This window comes from Tetrao urogallus (genome assembly GCF_951394365.1).
Source record: "Tetrao urogallus genome assembly, chromosome: 1".
Taxonomy (NCBI): domain Eukaryota; kingdom Metazoa; phylum Chordata; class Aves; order Galliformes; family Phasianidae; genus Tetrao; species Tetrao urogallus.
The window spans coordinates 75,770,717-75,788,845 of NC_136813.1; the positions used below are offsets into that span (position 1 = coordinate 75,770,717).

At 43.6% G+C, this 18,129-nt stretch overlaps 1 protein-coding gene across 1 annotated transcript in view; it reads right to left on the reverse strand.

The window, feature by feature from the left end:
- MAP7D2 (MAP7 domain containing 2) overlaps positions 1 to 16,744 on the reverse strand; it is a gene marked incomplete at both ends in the record, with an annotated part of 73,818 nt that extends 57,074 nt beyond the window's left edge. Inside the window, one exon of the mRNA XM_079536672.1 lies at positions 16,702 to 16,744. Coding sequence (XP_079392798.1) covers positions 16,702 to 16,744 — 43 coding nt within the window. The remainder of the gene's footprint in view (positions 1 to 16,701) is intronic.
- Between the last annotated feature and the right edge of the window lie 1,385 nt (positions 16,745 to 18,129).

Below are 18,129 nucleotides of genomic sequence, written 5' to 3' on the forward strand. Positions count from 1 at the left end.
CTGATGTCAATTACAAAAATAGAAGAAAATAAAATAGAAATAAAATATAGGTACCTATATATCAAAATATAGGTACCCGGAAGCCTTCACCTGCTGTTCCTTCCTTCTTGGGACACTACAACTTCTTTCTTGTTCAAAATGTGAAATCTATTCCCTACTTAATAAGTAGGCTGCCCAGAGAGGCAAGGATGCCCCTTCCTAGAGATGTTCAAGGCCAGGTTGGATGGGGCCCTGGGCAGCCTGATCCATTACTAAATGTGGAGGTTGGTGAGCTTCATGATCCTTGAGGTCCTTTCCAACCCAAGCCATTCTGCAATCCTATGTTTCTATGAAATGATCTCAACAACGTGGAAACCACAGGATCCTCTTGTTCCAAATGGAAAAATAAGCTCACATCCTCTATAGCAAGCATTCACATTATAAGCAACAGAAACATGCACCAAATATCCAAGTCAAATAAATGGAATTAATACAGTTGGGTAAGTTTTAGTCGCCATTAGGTAGACCTGTATCACACACGCTTATCCAGCAACCTTTTCTTCTCACATCTATGTGCAATTAAACAAGAAAAATACCCTACATGGAGCAAGCAGCAGTACAATCAAAACAAAAATCAAAAGCCTAAAGCTTTGTGACTTGTAGAATAAAAAATTTTCTCAAACCTAGGCCCAAATGCTGTGCTAAATGGTAGACACATGAAAATCCAGGGAAACCTTGGTACCTTGCACAGATTTTTCTAAAACATGTGCAGGCAACTCTCAGGATTATGTTTGTCCCATGTTTTCCAACTACTATACTGCCGAAGCTAAAGCATCATAAACAAATACTACTGGCTTAAGTTGCAGACATTGGAACCACGATGGTTAGAGGCAACAAGATGCACTACATAAGGAGCAGTAATACTATTTTTGACTAAAACAAGCATCTATTTCATAGTCAGAGAAGGGACTGCATGCTGAAAATTTTTTTCAGGACACATCAACAAAATCCCCCATCTTCCTATGAAATCTGCCTGTCTTTTTACATCAAAAAGGATGACTTTCCAGCTAAGGATTATAACAGAACACCCTAAAATGAGAGTTTCCAAGAAATCAGACTGTCTAAATTTTTTTCATTTCATAACTATATTCTACACCATCAGCCTTTGTACCTCAAACAAAGGCAGCATTCCTTCCCCGCAACAGAAACAGATTTTGAAGCAAATTAAAGACAGTATCAAGACTTTGAAAAGACTGGGGGAAAAAAGCCAGTTAAAGCATCTTAGCTTATGAAGGAACTATAATATAAGGCACATACTTTTGTAATTATCTCCTTAGACTGATAAAGAATAAAAGATGCAGCCTCAAAATCAACTGCAGCAAAACTGAAACATTTAAGAAAGTAGAATGCCCAAAACGGATGAAGAGAACCTAACTCTAAACGTAATACCAACAAAACTGTATTTGATGACATTTTCTTTGCCTAATGCAAACCTCTGTAAATGCTCATCAGAAGAAATCATTTCTCAGGAAAGTCACTTTACAACAAATTAGTACAATAGTAGAACCAGCCTTCTACTATATACTTTCAGGTTCAGGATTTGCTCAAACTGAATGCTCGAAACAGCATGAAATAGACAGCACTCGAGCCCTGTAAGCCTTAGAAGTAAAACCAAGGAGACCTCAGAGTTTCCACAGTTTAATGAAAGCAGAGTAAGAATGAGTCTTGAAAAAGGTCACTGTCAAACAAAAGCAGTGCAGTAAGGGCATCATAAAGTAAAACACCTGTGAGATGGGAATAAGCCTCTTCTCCTGGGTAACTAGCAATAAGACAAGAGGGAATGGCCTCATAGGCAGCTGGGGAGGACCAGGTTGGATATTGGGAAAAACTTCTCAGAAAGAGTAAACAGGCAGTGGCACAGGTTGCCAGAGAGCTGGTGGAGTCACTGTCCCTCAAGGTGTTCAAGAAATGTGTGGATGTGGTATTAAGGGACATGGCTTAGTGGGGTAATACTGGTAGGTGGACTGTTGGAATGGGTCATCTTGGAGATCTTTTCTAACTTTGGTGATTCTATTACAGAATATTAATGCCATTATCCTTTTTCCCCCCACAGCAATGAAACTCACTCACACAAAACACTTCAAATAAGTAAGTAAAGGAAATGCACGGAACCTGCAACAACTAAATCCATTACCAAAGGATGAAATATGATCAGTAAGAACAAAGCAAGGACTTAATTGAACTTCATTTTTCTTTCTATTTACATGCAGCTTAAAAGATGTTTAAAATCACTTATCTAGTACAGGTTCCAATAAACAACCTCACACCTTGATTTCCTTCCAAGATAATTCATCTTTGAAAGAATATTTCACAAAAGCAGAGATCTGATTGAAAATAAAAGTCAATATGCAAAACCTTTATCCACTTCCACACATAAATAACCATCTAATGGGATCATTAGGAAAAATCAGTGAGTTTCTGTGCAGTGTAATGACGCTTCTTTTCAGAATAAGAATGCATAAGGAATTTGTTTATTCTTTAACTGTCTTCTCACAATCTTTTGGGGAGACCTCATTGCTCTCTATAACTTCCTGAAGGGAGGTTGTAGTGAGCTGGGGGTCAGCCTCTTCTCTCGTGTCATTAGTGATAGGACCAGAGGGAATGGTTTCAAGCTACGGCAGGGGAGATTCAGGCTGGACATTAGGAAGTATTACTCTTCAGAAAGGGTGGTCAGGCACTGGAATGGACTGCCCAGGGAGGTGGTGGAGTCACCGAGCCTGGGGGTGTTCAAGGAAAGACTGGATGTTGTGTTGAGAGACATGGTTTAGTGGGAGCTATTGGGAATAGGTGAACGGTTGGACTGGATCATCTTTTAGGTCTTTTCCAACCTTGGTGATTCTATGATTCTATGATTCTTTGGTCTTTGACTCACATTTGACAAAATAAAGTAAAATATTGATCAAAATTATCTTCCTCTAGATTTTTCCCATGCTAACTGTACCTAATCTTCACAAAAGTTCTGTCCTCCTGACTGAACAGGAAAAAATCCTGTCCTTCTCCTCTAAGACAGGAAAAAATTGTATTAATCCATTCAAATGACCCAACATCTATGTTAGTCAATATATCATACCCAATGGTTTTTAAAAATAGTTATTTCCAACAACAGGAGTTGTACAGTTGAGAGGACAGACGCATAAACAGCAGAGATAAGATTAAAATTTGAGAAATTCAAGGTTATACTGCTGTGCTTCAATGCAGGTATTACGCTACCTTCAAGAGTTACATGCACATATATTATGAACTCTTGTGCAAGAAGAATTGTAGATAAGCTCTACAAAGTGGTAACAGATTCACTGCTTGTTTACTCCTCTAGAATTTCTCAGAATGTTGGCACTGAAAATAACAAGCTTCATTCTTGCTTTTTAATCAACATCTCTAAAAAAATACATAAGCCCACTTACTTTGCATTGCCCTCCTTCCACCCCTCTCCTTCCCCCCCCCCTCTTTTTCTTTCTAATTTCAATTCAAGCTCTTTGAAAAGCTCTGTATCCTAATAGCCAAGTCATGGTCGCTGATTAGCAGATGTACCATCCTTGCAAATCTCAAGCCTCATCACGTAAGCTAAGTAGTAACGACAACATCAGGACAAATGCTGAGTTAGTGACTTGAAAAAATGATTAATTTTTACAGTAGAGTAGTCACACTAGGGGAAAAACATCCATGTACCTTATAAAGCTTTAATTAAAACAATACATTGCTCATTACTGGTAACAAACAGCTACAGCTATGTCTTGGTAGTATAAGCTACACAAAGAAGCATGAGCTCTACGTAAGCCTTTCAGTGTACACAGTTTCCCCACAAAAAAACCTCGAGCGTGAGCTTTCTACCGCCTTCATATTTTGGACAAGAGAAAGCTCAGGGGAAATGTTACTGCTCTCTACAATTATCTGAAAGGAGGTTGTAGGGAGGAGGTGGTCAACCTCTTTGTCAAGATGACAGTGATAGGATGACAGGGAATTGCCTCAAGTTGCACCAGGAGAGGTTCAGGTTAAATAATAGAAAATATTTATTTTTTATATATTAGAACAGGCTGCCCAGGGAGGTGGTTGGAATCATCATCCCTGTGGGCCTTCAAGAAATGCAGAGATGTGGCACTGAGGGGCATGGTTTCTAGAGCTACACCAGTGATAGGCTGACGGTTAGACTGGATGACCTTAGAGGTCTTTTCCAACCTTACTGATTCTGTGATTCATTCACTGACACTGTTCTTCAGAGAATGGGCAGCTGCACAGCAAAAATCACTACACGATTTGCCAGAACTTGCCCATCCACACCCAGAGCAGAGATTCTGTTTGTTTTCAGGAGGACCTAAAAGCTCCTACAGAAAAAAATAAGAGTGAATGGACTCCCTCCTCATTTCCCACCACAGAGCTGCATATGCTATGCATGTTGGCTAATCAACAGTTTATGTGGGTCAGCATTTAAGAGTTATGTTAAAATAGAATTAAGAGGAGCATAAGAAGAATATCACTCACATTTAGTGTGAAATGCTACAAATACAATTTTTTTTAAAAAAATAGAGGTTCTGCATAACTGCCATGAGATAAGGATAGCCCCATGCTGCCCTGCAGCTCTGTCTCCAAAGGGAAGCCACTGCAACACAAGAGGATGCTTGGTGTCTCAGCCCTGTTTGTTCACGCCTATACACCTACTGCTTCCACTTCCACAATCAAGCAGCCTGTTTTCACTACCCGGCCAACACCTCTGTGGAGCCCATCCAGCCCCTGCCTCCACTCCCATGTGGGAGGACACAGTTTAAAATACCTCTGCATGCATTTGTCTACTATGGTTGCTCTGCTTATCAAACACAACTGCTACATAATTTTCTGTCAACTATAAAGGTAAGACACTAAAGAAATAAGAGCAAGTATCCACCTCTCTCAGTAGCTTACATGTGCACCCAGGAGTCGCTTCCCGCTGGCTCCACGTGCCTATGCTCACACATAGGTTTGCTCCTCCTGACTATCACTGCTGCTGTGCCAAACATTTTAAAAAGCACATGCCTCATGCTGGAAGCACAGCATTAAAATAGCTGCTACTTCTCTATACTTAACAAGCTATCTGTGTAAAAAACGAAAATCATAGTATTTTCACAGGGAGAAAACTTTTAAGGACAAACCCCGCAATAGCTGTGACACAGCCTTAACTTATTATTATTATTATTATTATTATTAATTTACACTCCCCCGCAGTTTTTGTTAAGAGTGACAAAGCGAGGCTGAAACAAATAATAATTTTGTATGATGGCAGTTGTACATGGCCTTGTCTACCTGCTTCCCTTCAAATAGAGGAGAAAAAACTCACCCTCAAGTATGCAAAGCTCTGATGGAGGGTCCTAGTTACAGCTCCCGGTGAGAAGTACAGCTCAGCTTAGTAAGCCACCTTTCCTCTTTTCACAAAGCTACAGTAGACCCTTAACTGTCTTAGTAACTTAACAACCAAAGGACAGCATGTGGGTACGAAGAATAGAACTGGTGATGCTGTAGGAGGCAGCAGGGCCTCTTCTGCTCTCTCCTAATGTCTTCCATAAAAACGTTGCTGAGAAACAACAAAGTTCAGCTCCAGGTGTGCCCATAAGAAACATCTCAGCACTTGCTAATGGCATTACAGATTATGTGCTTCCTCCAGCGAGCTCACATCTGATGTTTTTTCCCCAACAAAACTCTAAGCAAGGAAAGTGGGGACTGTACCTTGCTATCCATGGAAGCCATCCATAGAAGCTACAGCTGGTGAGCGGTCTGGAGCAAAAGTCTTATGAGGTGCAGTGATGGTTCAGTCTGGAGAAGAGGAGGCTCAGAGGAGACCTCATCACTCTCTACTGCTCTGTACTGGATTTACTTTGCTAATTTGGAACTGCACTGATTAAGCCAACAAACCTACAAATCAGGGTTGTTAGATTATGTGAAATTAAACCCAAACAGCAGTAGGTTGGTCACAGACACAAAGGAAGTAAAAAAAAAAACTATACAGAAAATGGTATTGGTAGAAGCAGAACAATAGCAGCTGTTTATTCCACACCTTGCTCTGAACCCTCAGGGGTTTGGCTTCAGCTCATCCAGTCACTGCTTCTTGGAGCAAACCCAGAACCCCTCCCAAGATAAATGTCACACCTCAATTCCCGCCCTCTTTGACAGAGCTCACCTGGGCCTCCACAGCTGCACGCAGCTGCCCATGTGCCACGAAGCAGGACGTGGTGCTCCTTTTCCACAGAGATGGGGGGAGGAAACTTGCATGTTTATACTATCATCCGTACATGTAATTAAAAGAAATTACCTGCCCACAACCCTTGCCTTGCTGGAATGGTGCGCCCAACAGAAGCAGAGGAAAGAGCACCTCCGGCAGAGGGCCTCTGGGAGTATTGAGACAAAGGCCAACAAGGAGAGCAAAGTTCAGGGCGCACCTGCACAAGAGGAGGCTGCTGTGATCGTGCCAACAAACCACAGCTCTGCCCAACATAGTGAAGCTGGAAGTACCACTGGCAAGGAACCATGTGCTCTGGTAGCAACACTTCACATACAGAGATGAACCAAAACAGATCTGGGGCTTGAGAAGCCTGCCTGCCCAGAGCTTGAGAATAGGGGTATGGATGGCTGGGTTGAATTGGCTTAAGTAGCAGAAGTCAATGAACGTTTTGGAAGGCAAAGAGAAGAATCAGCATGGCAGCAAGAGCTGCATCCTCCCCCATGCCAAGGGAGAAGCTTGGAGGCAGGCTGAGCTACATGAGGCCTGCACAGTGCAAGAGACTGTGCGCTTGGACGGGCAGCAGGAGCTGGCACATTGGGAGCAGCAGGTAACTTGACAGAAGGGTACAGGCTACGTAAACACACACCTACCATAAACACTTTTGATTTTAGTACCATTTTATTGATGCACACAGAATTTATGGATTTTAAGACAGCTACCAACAGCTACCACTGAGAAATGAAAGAGATATCTGATGAAGTCTTTGCAGACTGAGGAACAAAGTTACTTCTGCTTAGCCAAACCTAGCATCAGGAGCCAGGTCCTGAGCCACCCTGTCTGAGCTGCACTAGAAGAGGCTTTTACTCCACAAACCTGGCGCTGTCAGCTCTTATGAGCTTGCATAAGTTGCACAAAATTCCCATGCTGCAAACTAAATACTCTACTTTTGTATTCCATTCTACCTCCACCTACACGTAGGTAGAAATTGGGGTTATTCTGGCAAGGCATAAAACAATAGACTGGACTACAGAGCTAGAAACAAAGGATGGGGGCTGAACGTGCTCAGCTCTAGCTGAAAGTAAAGCTAGCTTTTGACTGTTGAACAAGTCTTTATTCTTTTAATATTTCTGTTTAATGGGACTTCCTCAGCTGTCTGATTTTATGAAGGACTGTACAATATAATCTACCTGAAATGCTGCTACTTAGAACCAACTCCAGCAGCTCTCAGCCAGTAGGTCTAGCAGTCAGAATTCACATAGGACTTGTCCTATGTGCTAAGTCACCAACAGTAGTTTTGATTGGAGCTTCTCAAGATGCATGCATCACCAAAAGCTATCTGCATTAATTTCAGTGCAAGATAGCCATCAGAATAACATCTTGAAGATCTCTCCCCTCTACTCTCAGTCTGTAGCCTAAGGAAGCATATCATACTGCAACACTGGTTAACTGATAGCTGCTCTGAAGACTAGGAAAATGCTCCTCAGCCTGTATGTTATTACTTTTCATTTTCAAAGAGTTCTTTGATATGGTGATTCTCTGTTTTTGAACTGTCATGCCTGAAGCAGGGGGTTAGACAGCAAGGAATGTGATTTCTTTCTGTCTCTTTCCCCTTCCCAGTCTCCTTGTGCAGCTGTCACAAAGAAAAACTATGATCTGCTTCATCCCTTCAGGCTCCCACTGAAAGGCAGGTGGGCTGGTGAGAGGTCAATTCCTCTGGAGTCCAACTGATGGGTGCAGCCTCCTCCCTGGCCTCACACTTTTCACTTCCAAGGCTGGATGGAGTAAGATCCACTGGGGCACAGGAATGAGTACAGCATTGAGTACTACTACAGACCTGGAAAAAGGAGCAAGACAGAGCATGGGAACACATCCAAGTCTTCTGGACTGGTTTCTGTGGGACATATGAAGCACACCATTTGCTTGCTGAAGTCTTATCCTCCACCCCCAGTGCTGTCTTCTCTGGAGGCCTAAAGACAACACAGCTAGGAGATGCTGGCTCTGACTAAGCCCATCCATCCTTAATGACCTCATAGGCAGGTGTGTGTGGATCAGAACAAGGAAAGACATTAAGAGGAGAAGAAAAGCCATCTTATAAGAAGCTCAAGAGTTAATCCAGCAGGTTGTCAGTTCACCAATAGCATAAGCTCATCATTAGCAGCAGCTAACTTGGCAACAAGGAATTTGTACAGTGCAAGGGTTTTTACACACACACGCACACACACACACACAGAATTTAACAGTCTTCCAGGAACATTACTGTGCTGCTGTAAACACTTTCTGAGTTGCTGCGTGGCCTGTAAGCCTGTCAGCATGCTTTAGAAAGCACTTGTCACAAGGAACACTGGCTCTACGTGAAGACTTCCTTTACAATCTCCAGCATTACAAAAATTGGATTTGAAAGTGGATGTGCTCGTACTGCATAACATGACTTTCAGTTCCATTCACGCATCATTTAAGCAACTTCACTGCAGATTAAATGCATTAGGATCCAAGGCCATCAATTCTTTTTGAAACATTCTTCAAAAGTATGAACTTAAAGGAAGCCTGAATACAGCCAGTGATTACAGTATGAGAAAGGAGAGTACCTCAGAGTGGGAGGACATAAATCAAAACACAGGGAAAATGTATCACAAAGGGGAAATGCAAACCTCACCTTTGATTACAAAATATATTATGAAAAACAAACTCTTACTCTTGTTTGTAAATAACTGAGCTGATTACACCAGATATTTCTGTTTCACTTCCCTTCTGTTCTGTAACATCACAGAATCCATTCCCTCTGCAAAATTTCCTCTTTTCTAAAGCGTATCTCCCCTGCACATCACCCAAACATTTTCACTCACTGCCATGACCTTGAGAACCTGCAAGCCACCATCCTCCTCAGAGCCTGATCCACAGCACATTTAAGCCAAAGGAAGGTCATCCTTTTATTACACTGCACCATTAAATCACTTCCCATGACTGTTGAAAATTGCCCTGTTTACTTAGAACCACAGCACTCAGTGTTACTAAACCCAAGAAGCATAATGGAAATACTTACATCTATTAATAGGCCATTAAGGGTAAGGGAAAAGATGCCCTGTGGCTGAAGCACTGTACTAAAAGTCAAGACACCATGAATAAAGGTAAGGCCCTACTCCCATTTCCTAGGACAGTTAAAGGAGAACCAGTCCATCAACTATTTATTTTGGAAACAATGACTAGCCTGTCTTTTTATCAGCATTTCAAGATCCCAAACAACACAAGGAGAAAGGACTGTTCCCACTCCACCAGGGAAGCCCTGACAGAGCTGAGCCATCAACTTGTACCACCCTGGTGAGGGAAGGGAAATTAGCAACCCTTCATTCAAATATTCAAAAGACCAAAGTGATAATGTGTGGGTAAACACTGTAATATCATCTTGTTCTCCTTCCCAGGACAAAAGGAAATGCTTTTTGTGTGTGATTGCCACATGGTCTACTTAGTGGAGTAAAAAGAAAAGAAAAAAAAAAAGTACTTCTATTTCCTATGATTGGGTTAAAAAAAAAACAAACAAATTGAGAATTAGTTAAAATACAATTAAGTATTCGAAGTTTATTCTAACTAAATAATCCAGGCTAGTTTGCACATATGAGAGCACTCTTGGTTTACCAGTCAGGGAAAGATCATTCCTACACTCCTTCTGTAGCTAACAAACCCAGACATGCTGCACAGCCACCAGCAACATTTGCATCTGTTTTAGGATCAAAGCCACATTAAAAACTGCACTACTCGACCACATCTCCAACCAAAATTAATTGCAGACTAGAAGTACTTCAATGAGTGTTTTGCTGAAATAAAGAATAGATCTGCTAGCTCCTGCTTGGCACGAGGCGAGTAATTTGATAATTCATATGGATTGAACTAAGCAAGGCATTCTTCCAGATCCTACTGAACTGAAACAAAACCACAACAAGCCCTCCAGCATCTGGCATTACAACAGACAGAACAATCAAATACAGTAAATACACTAACGTCACTAGCATTTTCTTAAAGATTTTTAGGATGTTTTCACACTGGCATCCACAGACTGATACATATGGTTACCATGTATTTTTAACCTTTCCTATTCCTATCAAGACCTCAGATAGGGATGATAAATTCTAGGGCTTTGTTTTATTCATCTAAGTCAATACAAGGAAAAAAAGAATCTATAGAAGAAACTACTCAGCAAACAAAGACAAATTGATTTATGAAGCTCCGTAAATTCCCTCCTAAAATGGTTGTTAAGCACTGGATCCACATGGCACTAAGGCTGTGGGGCCCAGCATTCGTCCCTCTGCTCATGCATGCGGATGCACCGATGTGCACGTGGAGGTGACATGGAGGACCAGCTCAGGAAGTGCCTCAGACTTGAGAAGCCCCTTAACAAAACCAAGTTAATGTGCATCCAGTGTGCCCTCCTCTTGGAAGGCAAATGCAAGCATGCAGGGATGACTTACAACACGGTTGTAATTATTAGTGAAGGGGCTGACTTCAAAACCTTGAACAGTTAGAGTCTATTTCTGTACTCAGCGTACAAAGAAGCACATGTTTACCAGTTTCTGGAATGCTAGGAGAAGAGATCTAAATACCTATGACTGCTCCAAGCATCTACTTCTGTAATAGGGTAAAAAAAAAAAAAATGAAAGTTCAGCAAAGGTGAATGCTAAGATGCAGAAGGAATCTCTTCTGTTGAATCACCACAAGAAATTCAGATTAACACTACAGTTCTCAAATTATCTCAAATGACAGAAGCACATATGTGTTGCACTGGCACACAAAAATCTGCATTTTCCATACTATATGTCTATTAAGAGCAGTGAAACATCAGTAAATAGTGTTTGCTACTGGCAGTTTTATTTATTTACCAAGAAAATAACATGCAAGCAAAGTGACAGCAGAAACTCCAGCACGTGGAGAATCACAAAGGGCCTGAAGCATCTCGCTTATGAGGAAAGGCTGAGAGAGCTGGGACTGATCACCATGGAGAAGAAAAGGCTGAGAGGGGATCTTATCAATGCTTACAAAAATCGAAAGGATGGGAGTCAAGAGGATGGGGCTGGGCTCTTCTCAGTGTCGTGCAGTGACAGAACAAGGGGCAGTGGGCACAAACTCCAACACAAGAAGTTCCATCGGAACACAAGGAAGAACTTCTTTACAGTGAGGGTAACAGAGCCCTGCAACAGGCTGTCCAGAGAGCTGGTGGAGTCTCCTTCCCTAGAGATATTCAAGACCTTCCTGGATGCTTTCCTGCACAGTATGCTGTAAGGAACCCGCTTCTGCAGGGGGATGGACTCAATGATCTCTAGAGGTCCCTTCCAGCCCCTGTGGTTCTGTGAGAAGTTGCTGAAAGCAGTGACCTGTAGGCAAGCAGCAACACTGCAGGCCCCACAGGAAGGCCACCAGTCACTGCACTCTGCGCACGCTCATGGAAAAGCAGCCAAAGGGCAACGAGGAGCCTGTACACAGCCTGCTGTTAATCCAAAGGTCACAGCAACACTGCATTGATCACAACAACGCAGATATTTCATTTTCAACTCCAGGAGGACAGTCTGCTTCCCACTGGTCAGGGAAGAGGCAACACACATTACGGCAGCAGCAAAAAACCTATAGACACTCAGATGCCCTAGGATTTATGCTTCTAAGCAGTTTGACCCGGCATTCAGTAAGCAAAGATATGCAAACAGTACAGTAAATAAAACCAACCACAAACTTGACAAGATTTCACATCGCAGAGGAGATAAATATTAAATAGTTAAGCAGAAATGCTGACTAACGTGGATCATTAATTTAGAGGGAGAAAATGAAGTAGGGTAGTACGGTTAGGTTGCAATTGGACTTGATGATCTTTAGGGTCTTTTCCAACCTGAGCAATTCTGTAATTCTATGATTAAAGAGGAAAACTAAGATGTTACCATCAGACATTTTAATACATTGTTTCATTGCATGTACAGAAAGTCTGAGATGTATATGCACAAAAGCAATTCCACCTGAAACATTTTAACCACCATTTAACGGGGACAATAAATATTTCACTCAGACCCTTGCAGCACTCATTCTCAGACAGGCGGAGAGCAAGCTGTCCCGGTTTTAGGAGCTCAGTACAAACAAGACAAAAAAAGTGTATTTACCATTTGAATGGCAGGCACAAAGTGAGAGGTGTGTTACATTATTTTAATCAATAAAACAGCTATCTTGCATTTCTTTGCTTTTTTTTTTTTTTTTTCTTTTTTTTCAGCTTACTAGTACAACAGATTCCCCCTGCATGAAAACCATTTACTTCCCCTCTTCTCAGCCCCGCACATCAGCATCATTATGGAAATGAACCACAGAGGAAGGTGTTTATAAATACCCCACCTAAAGTCAGCCAGGTTAATGCCGTGCAGTGGAAGAAATCTTTGTTCAGCCAAGATTTCTTGTTGCTGTTTCAATCAATTTGATAGACGGACCACTGCATGACTGAAGGAGCACTAATTCAGCTGTTTGAGCACGAGTATAAGGGGAGACTAGCACATACCATATCCTTACATACACTGCCTTCAATTACAGAAAACACAGGTAATGCATCACATTGTGATAGAAATATCAAATACCAGTCAACTACAACAAAATAACTCAGAATTTAAACATCATAAACCATGGTTAAAGAAATCTACTGCAGTACTGAAAGAACTCTGCTTTTTATTACTGCAGTAACCTTAGCCGGCTACAGCTATATTAAAAAAAATGCTACCCAAATTCTTCTCTCAGCCACAGTGAGATTCACAGGAAAGGTAAAGCAAGACAGGCAACACAATTGCATTTAGGAAACTTGCAGACCCTTGTCATTGCACCCCAGCATAGGCAGCTGGGTTAAGCGCAGAAGTGAAAACCTCACAAGACTTGAAGTTATCAGGCTGACAGCAATTGTGAGAGCCAGCTAGAGGTGAAGGAGAGGGGAAGCAGGAACATGACTTGAGCTACTTACTATTCAGTACTGTTAACATTCACACAGTTTGCATTAATTTCCTGAAGAGCTGTATTTCTTTCATAGACTCGTGAAGGTTGGAAAAGACCACTAAGATCATCTAGCCCATCACACCAGGCCCATTAACCATGCCCCTCAGTGTCACATCTACATCTTTCTTGAACATCTCCAGGGAGTGTGACTCCTTCACCTCCCTGGGCAGCCTGTGCCACTGCTGCACCACTCTGAGAAGCTGTTTTTCCTAATACCCAACCTGAACTTTCCCTGGCACAACTTGAGGCCATTCCCTCTTATTCTATCACTGATGGCTGTGAAAAGAGGCCAACCCTCACTTCACCTCAGCCTCCTTTCAGGAATCAAAGAGAGAGCAATGAGATTTCCCCTAAGCACCCTCTTCTCCAGCCTGAACAATCCCAGTTCCCTCAGCTGCTCCCCATAAAACCTGTGCTCCAGACCCCTCACAGCTTCATCGCCCTTCTCTGAACACACTCCAGGGTCTCAACATCTTTCTTGTAGTTTTTTGCCACATCGTAAGATCCACTTATCTAGTGAAGTCCTGTAGAGGCAATACGTTTTTCCCACCTACACCACATAGGCAGAGATAGACTTAAACTGCAAACAGCTGCTTCCAAAATCAACTGAGCAGCTTGAGCCAGGCATCGGTATGGGGCTGAAAGCTGCAAAGAAAGCCATGTCAGGAGCTGGTGAAAAAGTCCCATTCATAAGGGCTGGCCAAGGCAACTGGAGCCACCGGGGAAAACACACAAAGGATGAAATATTTTCTATTACCTCAACACTTTAAGAACTATCCAGAATTAAGACTTGCTTTTACTTTTCTATAGACCTAAAATGCATTAGTAAATGAATGACAGATAAGAGGAAGATATTGAAAGCATTCCTTGCTGTTTTTGCTCCACACACACTAAGAGACCAATAACTGTGAAAGCAGTAATTATATTTTATTTATTCATGAGAGGAAAACAAGCCTTATTCCATCATTCTTCATACAGTATCAACATGTAGAATATATACTTTTATTTACATGAAATATGTATAGGCTCCTTCAACCAGCATACCCAGAAATGATTACTTAATATTAAAAAACAAAATAAAAAAATCCCTGATGCATTTTCTCTGCTGCAGCCACCAAAGCAAAGGCATCTATGTGATGCTACTCAACAGCACCTTAGAAGCACTATGAGCGCTATCAAGTCCCCAGGTGTTTCACACTCTTACCACACACACTTCAATCAATGTCACCCTTTTATTTCTAAACACTTCGAGTGCAAAGTGTTTGCACCGCAATTCAACAAAACTTAGAGAGTAAAGGCAATGACCTTTTTCTGTAGTCTTCTTTTATTTTTTCTTTCTTTCTTTTTTTTTTTTTTTTTTAAATCAACACAGTCTGTCCGATGTTATGATATTTTAAACAATAGAACACTAACCTTGAGAGCACACAGAGTACTGAGCTCCTCTGAACAAAAACCAGTACTTGCAAAAGGTAACATCGCACAGAGAGTAGCACATCAATTAAAAGCATACTGTATGGTTTAAAGAAATCAGCTGGAAAAGCATTGCTCTTAAGAAGGAAAAAACACACAGTACTTTGAAAGAAATACATCTATGTATTCCTTTCACACACTGGGTTATGACTTGCAGTCTAAATTGACAACGACATGTAGCTTTCTCTTAGATCCTCTTAGGGCTGACCAAACTTTTCTATAAGAAGAAAAGAACACATTTTGCTTTGCAAACCAAAGTGCTCAGTATTTCAATCTCTTAGAAGATGCATTAAGCAAATTTCACCAGGTAGCAAAAGGAAGATCAGCAATTCAGTATGGAGCAGCTTGTCCTTCAAACGCTATTTAGTCATTACTGCATTACTGTTACTACAGATGGTAGCAGCAATAACGCCCACAGTTTGGTGTCACCTAATTCTTTGCCTTCCCTTACCCAAAACACTCCTACAATGCCTTCCCAGGCTGTAGCATCTCTGCTGTTTTCTGCACAGCTCAGATTTTCAGTCAAGGAAAGAGCTCCACATCTATTAATTGCTTGCACTCCAGAATTTTGCTCCTTATTATCCTCATTGAACAAGTCTCCTCCCTAGCAGCCAGGAGATGCAAACTATTCCCCTAATGCAAGCGTGTTCATTTCAATTGGATTTAGGCAGATCCGGTCCACACTGCAGTCTGTGAAACATCCTAAGCACACACTGGCAACTCTTCCCCAGCACACTGTATCCTATGTTCTATTAGCTGGTTCAAATTAAAAAAACAAAACAGAGCAAGGCACTTAGGCACTGGATGACATCTGCCTTGTGCCTGTCCCACAACATGCCCCATTTGATACCATCTTCAGTTACACCATATTTTCTATGGGTTCTCAGTTTCATATGCGGGGTGAAAAAGGGTCTGTATAGTCTCTGGTATATAAGGTAAAAACAGGAAAACACAAGAAGAAAAAAATCCTTGCTAACAGGGAAGAATTCCTTATGCTTTAGAGTGGGAAGAAACTAGAAATATAAGTTCTCAGCATTAGCTGTTTTTCTCCCAAGTGACCGATGGGGAACCAGAGACCTGAAGGCTGGAGGTGCACCGCTGCTCATCTGCAGTGGTGATGGGCAGGAGAATCAGAAGTCCTGGCTATGACACAGTGTGACCTCGGGGCACTTCAAGGCTTGCATCCAGCTTCCCACTCAATACATTTGGGATAACAGCGCTTATCTCCCAAAGCAGCGGTAACGCTACTTTTAGAAGTTACACTAGCTCAGGACAGAAAGGAAATTAACTCTCCTTTCTGCCCATGCTATGGACGGATTGCTCACCACAAAGACCAGGCCCTGGATCAGGTGAGTAAGGTAAAAGCTCATTCCTTAATCACCACCCATCTCACACGCTGAACCAGGGCGAGGCCCCGCAATCACTGTCACGATTCCATCCGACGCACACCCACGAGCTGAAGCGTGACGGTGCCCCCGGTCCCCGATCTCTGCCCCACTTCCTCTTGTCTCGTTGGTCACCCCAGGGCACGGGGCTCACAACCCCACAGCCGTGCCAGCCCGCAGCATCGGGAGGCGCTTTGGTGGAGCCGTGCCCGCCCACGGGAGGCACTCCGCTCCGTACCAGCCCGACCAGTTTGCCTCCCGCCTTAGCCAACCACCGCAGGCAGGCCCGGGCACCGCAGAGAACTCGCTTTATGCATCGCTCCCTACTTGAGGGCAAACCAGAGCCTCCTCCCTCCCTGGCAGCAGCGCCAGCGGTCGGGGAAATCACAACCGCACACGCGGCCGGCCCGGCTCACAAAAGCCGCCCATGGCCAATACGTGCCGCACCACGCAGCCGGCACCTGCGCCTCCGAGGAACCCCCTCCCCGGGCCCGAGATGGCGGCACCTGCCGGGAGGGGAGCGACCCTCGCCGGCGCCCGCGGGGTTCCCCGGGTTGAGGAGGGCAGCGGGCGAGGGGAGGGCGCCGCCGTCCCGGGCACCTGGCAGGGCCGCGCTACGCTTACCTGCCGCCCGCGGGGAGCCCCGCGCCGCCCCCGGCTCCGCCATCTTCCTCCGGCCGGCGGTCCCCACCGACTCGGTTCGGTGCTTCGCTCCGCTCCGCGGCGCCCCGCGGCCGCCGCACAGGCGCACTGTCTGTCCGGCGGCACCTGACTCCGCGCGGCGGGGAGGAGCGGGGTTGGGCGCGGAGGCGGCTGCTTGGTGCCGTTCGGTGGCGGCTCCCGCCCCGCCAGGTATTGCCGTCGCCCCGCCCAGCCGAGCTGGGGGTCTACGGGGTGAGGTGCTGCGTGTGTCCTCGGGAGGCCCTGGACGAGCCGTGTCTTTGTTCGGGTGCGCACATAGGTGGCCTCGCTATGGGATCGTGCTTAATTTCAGAAGAGGCAGGGGATTGGAGAGATGTCTTTATTTTCATACAATCACAACAGGGCTTGGGTTGGAAGACACCTCAAAGCCCACCCAGCCCCATCCCCTGCCGTGGGCAGTGCTGCCCCCCACCAGCTCAGCTGCCCAGGGCCCCATCCAACCTGGCCTTGAATGCCTCCAGGGATGGGGCACCACAGCTTCTCTGGGCAGCTGTGCCAGCGCCTCACCAACTTCTGAGTGAAGAATTTCTGTGTAACACCTAACCTAAATCTCCTCTCTTTCAGTTTGAAACCATTCTCGTCCTATCACTATCAGGCTGTGTAAAAATCCGCTCCCGTTTCTACTTATAAGCTCCCTTCAAGTACTGGAAGGTCTTTTCTCCTAAATATTTACATGCTCAAATCATCAAAAAGACCTAGAACTTTCAACACGCTACTTACAAATTCATTGTGTTCCTGCCATCTCAGCCTTTGGAAACACTGGAACACAGGTCATCACTGTTATTCCCATGGCACTGCCTGAAAGTCCTGTTAGAGCCCACTTTACAGCCAAAGATTGTCCAGCAGTTATGTCCCCATTGTCTTCTCATCCAGCTGAAAATTCAGACCGCAGTCAAAAACAAGCAGAGGAGGAAATAAACTTTTTCTTTTCTTTTTTTTTTTAAGCACTTTCTTTGGTATTCCTGCTGTGTCTCGATGTAAATAGAGCTTTCTTACTAATTGCAAATTATTCTGTTGGGATTTGTCCTTCATCTCTGCATTCAAGAGCTGTTCCTGTGTTTGGGTGTGCACATCCCACCAGGGAGCTTAACCAGGCAGATGTGCCTTTTGTTGGTGCATATGGCAGTAACTATTCCCAATGTCACCTCACCAGTTACAGACTCTATTTTTATTGTATATTAATGTCAAATCTTAACTATTTCAAATGACATTTCTCAGGCTACGCTTCTATCTGGGTGATTACAGTGATTATACCTGTTTAGGGATGACATTGTACCACTTTGCTCACATTATAAAAGAAAATTCTTACATATTTTATTGTAGGAGTGCCTCCTATTTTCCAGGGCCTCC